Source organism: Belonocnema kinseyi, chromosome 8 (assembly GCF_010883055.1).
Source record: "Belonocnema kinseyi isolate 2016_QV_RU_SX_M_011 chromosome 8, B_treatae_v1, whole genome shotgun sequence".
NCBI lineage: Eukaryota > Metazoa > Arthropoda > Insecta > Hymenoptera > Cynipidae > Belonocnema > Belonocnema kinseyi.
The window spans coordinates 86,414,429-86,424,101 of record NC_046664.1 but is presented as its reverse complement, the minus strand read 5'-3'; the positions used below and the strand labels follow the sequence as shown (position 1 = coordinate 86,424,101).

General features: G+C 30.2%; 1 protein-coding gene across 1 annotated transcript in view; it reads right to left on the bottom strand.

Annotated features, from left to right (window-relative positions):
- Positions 1 to 9,673, bottom strand: part of LOC117178587 (photoreceptor-specific nuclear receptor-like) — a 100,789-nt gene that overhangs the window by 81,488 nt on the left and 9,628 nt on the right. The window contains exons 3-4 of the mRNA XM_033370014.1: positions 6,433 to 6,513; positions 5,880 to 6,041 (exon numbers count right to left, since the gene is read on the bottom strand). Coding sequence (XP_033225905.1) covers positions 5,880 to 6,041; positions 6,433 to 6,513 — 243 coding nt within the window. The remainder of the gene's footprint in view (positions 1 to 5,879; positions 6,042 to 6,432; positions 6,514 to 9,673) is intronic.

Genomic DNA, 9,673 nt, shown 5'->3' with positions numbered 1-9,673 from the left:
GCTTGGCAGAATTCAATGAAAGATAGATGTTTCATCAAAGATATAAAAAATGTGCTGATTAGATTTTACGTACTCTCTAAATCTGAATCAGCGATAACCATCATGCCGCTATTTCAAATCAGCGTATATACGATGCTAAAACAGCAACATTTAGCTGCTGATAGTGAAATTTCACTGATTAACAGCTAAATTTCGCCGATTTGCCAGTTTATATAAGCTGATTTTAATTAGCGGTATATTGATCGCTAATTCACATTTAGAGAGTAGTAGTGTACCTTTGTCAATTTACCCGTTACGTCGGTTAATTGGGAACAATACTATCATTGTTTTATATTACAATATAAAATTTAAATTAAATAGGTAACTTTCAATCAATTATTTTAATTTCAATTTAATTTAGAGGTAAGAATTTTAAACAATTTCATATTATACTAGAATGCAAACAATAGAAGTACTTTGGCAAGTCTAACTATCATAGTTTGATTGTAATTGAGGATGCGCTAACTTACCTACTATATAATCCTTTTTAAATCTTCTATTTTTTTCAACTTAACTTTCTACACTTTTAAAGAAATGTTTGCTTTTGTATTAATTTTCAAAATTTTTACCGCTTTTTTTAGTATTTATAATTCAATGAAGAAATGCCGGATCGTTAAATAGATTCTAATAAAACCTTTTTTGTTTTTACTCTTGAAATCGAAAATTTAGGTTTTTTTATGAATGACAGAAAGAGGTCAAGAGTTATGATTTATTATTTCTCTGTACAAATTCTGTAAACAGATTATCTTACTTCTTTTATATCTCACGTGATTTTCGTAATTTCTCAAAATTTTGTTTGAAAATTATGCGTCTTCTCTGGCATTTAAAAGTATTTATTTTCATATTATTTTATTAGAAAATAATATACCATACCACGAAAAAAACAGTTTTGTAAGAAATTTAAATTTTTTATAAAAAATACGTTTCTATAGTTTTTTCAAAAGTTTCAAAAATCATTATGCACTCACTTTTGAATTTTTGTGATTTAAAGAAACGATTTGTTTTAAACTATTTCATTCAATGATACATTTATTTAATATTTTTAAAAATATTTAGAAAAAATACAAACCTATCGTATATGAATTCTTGCTCGGTTTCCCGAAATTTTGCCATTTCAGGCAAAAGCTTCCAACATTGGGTTTAGAATTGTAGAGAACAAAAAAGGTCATCGATAGCATAATGGGGCGGAACAGGTCGAGGATAAGGAGACTTGGTCTGAGGCTGAGATATTCTGAGGAGAAGGGTCGGGAGGACATCACCGCGACGCATCGTGGGTACATTAGTGGGATGATGCCAGGTCGTTTTATCTCCATTTCCCGTTTCCATTTTCATCCCTAAAACTACCTCCAAGACTTCTTGAAAAAAATCCCTGGCTTTGTCAACTGAATTCGTGAAAAATAAACATATTTTCCATATGGCAGGGTCTAATCGTATTTCAAAAAATACTTTTATCATTTTAAATACAAATTCTTATTAAAATAGTAAGCGTTCCAACCAAAGAGCAAAAACTTAGCAATTTGTGATGTAAGTGCGAAAAAAAAAGACGATTGACTCGAAGCACGAATCGGATATTTGCAAACGAGCGAAGCGAATTTGAAGCGAATGCGAAAATGTAGACGAGTGCAAAGAGCTAAAGGAAAATTCTACAAAATGTGTAAAACTTTGTTTAAAGAATTCTTAAGAATAATTTTATTTTTCCGGGGTTCAGCGTTACTTGAGTGTCCATTTCCTTCATTATAGGTAGAGTATTTGAAGATAAAATGTAACAAAAAACCTAAATGTATAAAAATCTACGTTAATAATTTTCAAAACATTTGACAGTTCCATTTAGTTTGTGAAGATTAATAAGTTAGATGAAAAAACAAATTCCCTAAATTTACACGGAGAAAACGATATCGCATGAATTGCAATATATACCGTAACTCCTGCGCTATATATCGTAATTATCACATTAGAATAGCGTACAATCGTGATATCGTACATTGCAAGATTTTACATTATATTATTATTTTATTATATTATATGTATGCGAGGGTTCTAGTAGTGGCCAAGCAAAATTAGTGAATTATAATATCGTACACAGCTCCGGAACCTGCTTGTACGTTATCATATGCGCTTTATCTCAATATAGAGGATTTGCGATATCCTTGTGCGATATCTTTTTCTCCGTGTGATTATAAACCAGACTCAAATAATATTAATCTATTCATGTTTTCTAGGATGCGCTTGCGCCAATATTATTCTTGCATAGTCTGCTGCATGGAAGAACTTTGCACATCGTTTGGAGGCATGGAAGTTCTTACTTTCGAAATAATAATTTATACCATCTTTTAGACAATATTTATCATTTTATTCCCCGTTAATAATAGGTAGTTGATTGTGTTCTAGTTTTTGAACACAGGGGAGGGAATTTGAACTCGTGTGGAGGCCCCTTAACGTTAGGAAGCTCTGCCACTAATTGAATCTCCTCTCTTACTCGAGTCTGAAGCCCCCCCGGCCGCTGGGAACCGGAGCACCCGTCCTGCATTAAACACCCCCGACACCCTGAACCCTCATCCTCGACAAGCGGTCGCTTGTCCCGCCCCGAACCCCCTTCCCCAAACCCCAACCCCATCATCCAACTACTTTGCCATAAACTCCCCCACTTTTCGTTGATGCTCACGGAACACGGATGCTGTCTATCTACCTGCCACTACACTTTTCCACCCCATTCTGCGCGTCCGCCAGGTCAAGTCTACAAAGCACCTTTCAGGTTTCCAGATAAAAAATCAATCCCTACAAACTTTTACATATAATTCCATTTTTGTTATAATTTTAAAAGTATGCATGCATACTTTAAACTTGTTTTTTCAACCAAAACCCTGGGCCAAGAAAAAAGATAAAATTGAAAAAAAGTCACTTAATGTTTGAACGGTCCCCAAGAAGATTTTTCTTTTACTGTTATGTTTGTTTTCTTCTAATTTAATTATTGAAAAATATTACAGAAAAATGAAGAAAATACAATACCAATTTATAAAATATTTTAGAATATTGTAAATAGTTTTAGAAGATTGCAAAATATTATAAAAAAGTTAATGATAAAAAACGTACCAGAAAATTAAAAAATTCCAGACTACACGCACATTTTTCCAGGTCATTTGAGAACATACTAGAACGATCCAAAATATTCTGAAAAATATATCCTTATAAATCTAAAACATTCTATGATATTTTCGAAAAAATATTCCAGAATATTGTAGAAAATTTAACAAAATTCCAAAATATTTTAGAAAATCTCATAACATTCTTAATTACCAAAATACTAAAGTACCACAACCATTTTTAAGTAATCTAGAAGATTCTAGAAGTTCTTAAAACTTAATTTTATTTAAATGAGCTCAGAAGTGCTTACAATATTATTTATAACTTTGGAATATTCATGTAAAATTTCCCTCGACATTTCAGAAAATCTAGGACATTTCAGCATATTCTCAAAAAGTGAACAATACTCCCGAATAGAAAAGTGGGACGATGGTCGTGGGGGTTAAAGCGTAGGCTTTGGACCCACTCCATCGGCTTGCGGGTTCGATTCCCGAATCGCACTCTGGAAGAGTCGCGGCGGCCCATGCGGTGAACACTAGCCTAGCAAGGTAGTTGTTCATCTCCGGAGAATTGTGGGACCGGTACCTCTAGAGAAAAAGGTTTTCTCTAAGTACTTAAAGCTGTTACTCTTGGTGGTACAGAACCCACCTTAAACTGTAGGTCCCCCTTCCACCACCAAGTAAGTGTGTGGTGGTGTTGTAAAGGAATAGAGAAGAAGGTGCAAGAAAAATGTAAAACCCTTAGGGGACACATTAGAAGCTTCCATTCCATACTCCCGAAGATTTCAGAATTTTTAGAGAATTTTAGAAATAAAGAATATTCAATAAAATTGAACAACTAAAAATTATAGTACAAGGAAAAATTGTATAGTTAGACCCAACGATATTTATCCTTGATCTGGCTAACAATTTCGTTAAAAATGAACCAATGATATCGGTCAAATCTTCAAAAATATGGATTTGCAGCATAATATATTTTGGATATTATTATAAATTAAAGCTCAAATCAAACTCTTCGGAGTCTGAACATAGCGCTAATTAAATAGGAATCATTTTTTCCAAGCTTTAAAATTTATCATTTTTTTACAGTTAACGTTAAAATTTTAAATGTTGAAAAAGCCTTATTGAAATAAAAATAAGTGAAATTTATAGCAGAACTTTTTTTCTTTATTTATACTTTTCCAAAACTTAAGGACGAATTTATATCAATTTTTCAAATTTATTACTGAAAAAAAAAGTTTCATTAAACGTCAAGCTAGTTCAAACGTGTGAAAATCTATGAATCGTATTGCACTTAGATGGTTATAACAGAGGACGATCTTTGACAATATTTTCTGGAGAAGTATTAATTGTTTTCATATATTTTTTCTATACATTTATAGTGTCTTATAAGCTCTCGAATGTACTTGCACATTTTAAAAAATTTTGAATTTTTCCATTTTTGTGTCAGAACTAAACATTCGATGCATAAAATATTGATTATTTTACTGAGCTGCGAACAAAAGTAACGAAAAAATACGGAAAAACATATATTTTTAGTGATATTAAAAATTGTAGTGAAACTTTAAAGTTATTAAAAACGTCATTAATAATAAATCGATCAAATGTTTTATATTTTGTGCAAATTTTAAAAATAATACACATATTGGTTTAAACAAATTTATCCGCTCTGAATCCTGAACAACTTTAAATTAAGAAGACCTAATCCAGCGTTCAATTGCGCGATAACACATCATCCAGAAACCATTAATCTAATATTGGTCGTCAGTGACTTGCATTTATGATTTCGAATAACGTTGGAAAATTGAAACGTCGCGTGACATTCCTTTTTTCAGTAACAAATTCATTTGAACATGAGAGATGAAATAATTAACCTATATTTTCGTTTGGTGGTGTGATTCCATGGAGCTTTTACCATTTAAAGTATTAGTGATGAGCTGCGAGTTTATCGTTCAATAATTAATTATTTCCAGTTCACGTTCATCCAGAAGGAAGAATAATACAAATAATCAAAACGATTCGCTCTTTCTCCTCAATTAAATGAAATTGCGAAATACATTCCCCATGTAATAATATTATAGCGGTATCATTTTATCACGCCCCTAGTACTCTAGATTGAATCTTTGATATTGATCTTATCAGTCTTTGTGCCCGAAGGGTTTAAAACTAATCCCCACGAATCGTAAGCCAAGCGTAAACGACAGAAATCAATAGGATTCGAAAATTACTTCTCATCTCAACTTAGCATGACTAAAACTAGTCTTATTTGGGTAGAAATTATATAAAAATCATGTTTTTAGTATTAGTAAATTTTTCATTACATAATTTTCTAAATTTTTATAAGAAGCGATTTGTAAAAAAAAGCTTACCAAAAGAGATATTTTTATAATAATCTGGAATATTCACAACAATCTTCTGTTAAAAAATACAGCATCATTTATATAACGTTCCGATTCTTGAAAATATAATATCAATCTTGTTTTCCAAATTCTGTTCAACAAAATTCCACATAACTTTTGCAGATTTTTGATAACACATGACAAAGATTGGAAACAACCTTATCTTGAAAATAATTACTACAAAAAATTTGTTTACCATTTATCTGCAGCTTTACTGCACATTTAATACACTTGAGAACGCTTAGCCGTTACTTTTTCAGATAAATAATTTAAACTGAGTTTCTAAAAAGTTGAATCTTTTTATGTGTTAGCTAAATGAAAATGAAATTAGTTTTTATATGAAGATCAGTAAAGGACTTACCGTCTTTGTTCATGCGAGCTTCAAAACACTTCTTTAGGCGACAAGCACGACACTGATTCCTATGAGTTTTGTCAATGGGGCAGCGCCCCTTCATAGGTCCTTGAGCCTTGCACGTGTATTCACGATTACTGTGTATACTTCTCTTGAAAAATCCTGAACATCCTGGACAAAAAGAAAACAACAGGATCACTATAAACATCATTACTAATTAATAGTATAGTAATAAAACGATAAAATTATTATTTTTAAATATGTGTTGCTTTTTATAATTTAAATGTAATATTGCAAGATATTATATTTATTTTGATTAAATGAGAAAGGGGTATTTTTTCAGAAGTTTAATCTGAAGTAAATAAATAGGTATTCAAGTAAAACGCCTGAGTAGAAAAACCGTAATTGATCAGACACTCTGGACTGAAAATGTCTAGCTTCAACGTTTTTGTCATTACTATACAAATTTTAGGGGTAACAATTTTTTTCGATTGACATGCAACAGTTATTATTAAAGTTAATATAAATTATATCTTTGGTACGGACTAGCGGATGACGTTACCGTCGCAGCTGTAGATACCGTAGTGTTTTCCTGAGCTACGGTCACCACATACATCGCATAGAATATCCAGAAGCCTGTCTGCTGAAACGAAAGTCAAATACGAGATGTTAATAATTTTTATAAGTTAACAATTCAATATTGGAGTAAAAATTAATAATCGCGTATTAAGAAAACTGTTTTGTTGTCCCGACAAAATGTGTTTTGCTTCAACAAAACGCATTTAACATCGAGTTCATTTTGATGCAACAAATGGTTAGACCATGCAGCATTTTGTTACGGGAAACAAAATGCTCTTTATAGTTAATTAAAAAAAATAGTTATTAAATTCCAAAGTACTAACCCGTAAAAAATGAACAACTCATTTTCTGTATTGACATTTATTACTAATTGTAAGACATATTTGAGTAACAATTATAGCGAAGAGATGGAATAACTAGAAAAAAATAGTTTTAAACCCCTAACAATTAACAGAACGTTTTATTAAACTGAATTGGCTCAATGTCTACTAATCCAGGTTTCGAGGAAAGAAATCTAGACAATCCGCTCTATAAAGAACACAAAAAAATGTCTTGTCCGCCAGACTAGACTAACATATCCTTCTGTATTTTACCCATTGAATCCAGATCTAAAATTAAAATCTGAAAGTTATTTTTTTAAATATAGTAGGACGCGAACTTTACATGACCCGAAAAAAGAAACATTTTAAGTACATAAGATTACAGTAGTCTAGTCTGTCGGTGAGGCCATTTATTATATTTCTAGGGCTGTGATATGAATATTTATTATTTAAGGCTTATAGATTCATTTAGTTACGAATTAAATCCAGAAAAAATTAGGGCCTTGCTATCTTAACAGTATGAATGCCACTTAAATGTTTCTAAAAATCTCAAAAATGATAGTTTCTAAGCATTATTTTAAATTTAGTTATGGTCCAGTATACTTTTTTCTTCTTGAAGTCACTTTAGGTTACTGCAATAAGATTGTTTTCATAGATAGATAACCCGTTGAGAAAAATACTCTAGCATCTCTAGCATCTCTAGCATCTCTAGCCCCTGAGAAATTAATATGGTCTGTTAAAATCATCCGCAAAGGCCCAAATGAAAGCTCGAACCTGTTATTTCGAAATTAACGCATCAGAATTCGAAAGAAACAACCTTGAAAATTAAGAAACTGTATATAATAATTCCAAGCTGAATTCCTTTAGTCTTTGTGCACAATATTTTCTAGAATTTCACAATATTTTTTTAAGTATTTTCAAATATGATAAGAGTTGGTTTATTTTCACCATTTGACTATGTTTTTAAAATTACTGATAAAGTAACTGGCCTCTGCATCGTTAAAAAAAATATTATAAGCATTTTTGCATAGTTTAATAAAAAATAATCAAAACTTCCTAAATTAAATTTTAGTTCTTTTCGATCCTAGCTGTTGTTACCAAGATCTTTTTCTTAAGACGCTTAAATTGCATGTTACATTATTTTTAAATTTCCTGAATGAACGATTATTTGCTTCTAATAACTTGTCTACTTGGATACATGAAATTGTCTTTGTTTTCTCCTTCGATCACCGAAGTTAAGCAACGTCCAGGAACGGCTATATCCGGATAAGAACCTTCGCACTATATGAGCGTACTTTATCAGCTTTAAATATGCTTTCACACTCAAACGAAATAATAATAGGTACAATAATTTATCAAACTCAGGTCAAAGTATAATATTTTTTATTTAGAAGCGGAAATTTAAGAATTCTGACAATCGCAAGAAAATTTTAAAAAAGAGAACAATGAGAAAAAATTTTTAAATTTAATAAAAAAGTTTGTCTTGCGATATTCTTTGAAAATTAAAAAAAAATATGTTCTTTAAATTTGTTACCTTACATCTTCTTATCTTTATTTTTTCTCTTTTACATTACTGAAATATAATTTATCCTGGAAAGTTTATCACAAAACCTGTTTTTCATATTCTTTTCAAAACATTGTTAAATTAAACTTTAAAATTATGTAAGAAATTACTGAAAATACTATACATGTTTTATGTCAGTGCGTTTTTCTGGAAATTATTTACTTTAATAATTTTGATATACACATAAGATCATAAAGTTTGAAAAAAGATTCAAGATTTCTAATAATGTTAGAAGGTGTTTGTTTTACCCAACAGAAATTAGCATTTTTAAACAAAATCATCCTCAAGATTCCTAGTTTACGACAGTTTACGGTTTCACGTGAAATCGGTATTTTTATACAATAATGATGTTAAGAACATTTAGATTTTCAAGCTTAGTGTTTTTCTTCGGAAATTGATATTTTAATGAAAAAATAATTAAATTTCAAAGTAGATTTATCATTTTTTAACTATTTTAGGTTATGTTGGAGTTTTGTGTAGAAAATTAATCTTTCCGGACAAACGTCATTATAATTTAAACAAGATATGAAACCTTTCAACAATTTTGTAGTATATATTTTTTTAACAATTTAAGATAATGTGGTTAATTTTCCCCGGAAATGATTTGTTTTAATCAAAAAAAAACATTATGTTTCAAGAAAGTTTTATAATTAGGAACTATTTGTTGTTATGGTATCGTAGTGGTTATTGTCAAAAATTTGTGATTTTTAACTCGAAAATTTATCAGATTTTCCAGTTTATTATTATTTTCCAGATTAACATTTAGAGGCATTAAATTCTCAATATTTATACGTTAATTAAACATTTTAAATTATGCTCGCGTTTTCACCGTAAATCAGTACAGATTTAAAAGAAGATGTCGGTTATTTTAAACAAAAAAATATTAGGTCTAGAAGAAGATTCACAATCTTAAATGATTTTTTGTCGAAAATTTTCGTCCAAAATTGAATAATAGTAGGATATGATGATAGAATTTTTCACCAGAATTCGGTCATTTCGAATCAAATCATAGTTTTTTTTTTAAATTAAACTTATAATTTTGAACAATTTTAGTCCATAATAATGTTTCTCGTCGGAAATTGGTGTTTTTAAAAATAGTACTAGAATCTGATTTCCTATAACTGTAAAAAATTATTTTATATTAATTATGGAGTTATGATATAAATTTTCATCAATTACACAATCAAAAAAAAGTGCGGATCTGGTAACAAGACACACGTATTCCTATGGATTTTAAGGAGCTGAATTCAAATTCGGTGTCAAAAATCACACATCACGTCATGGTTGAGCCATAACCTCAAAAAATGACGAAAAATCAAGCACTGAGGCAAATAAATTTC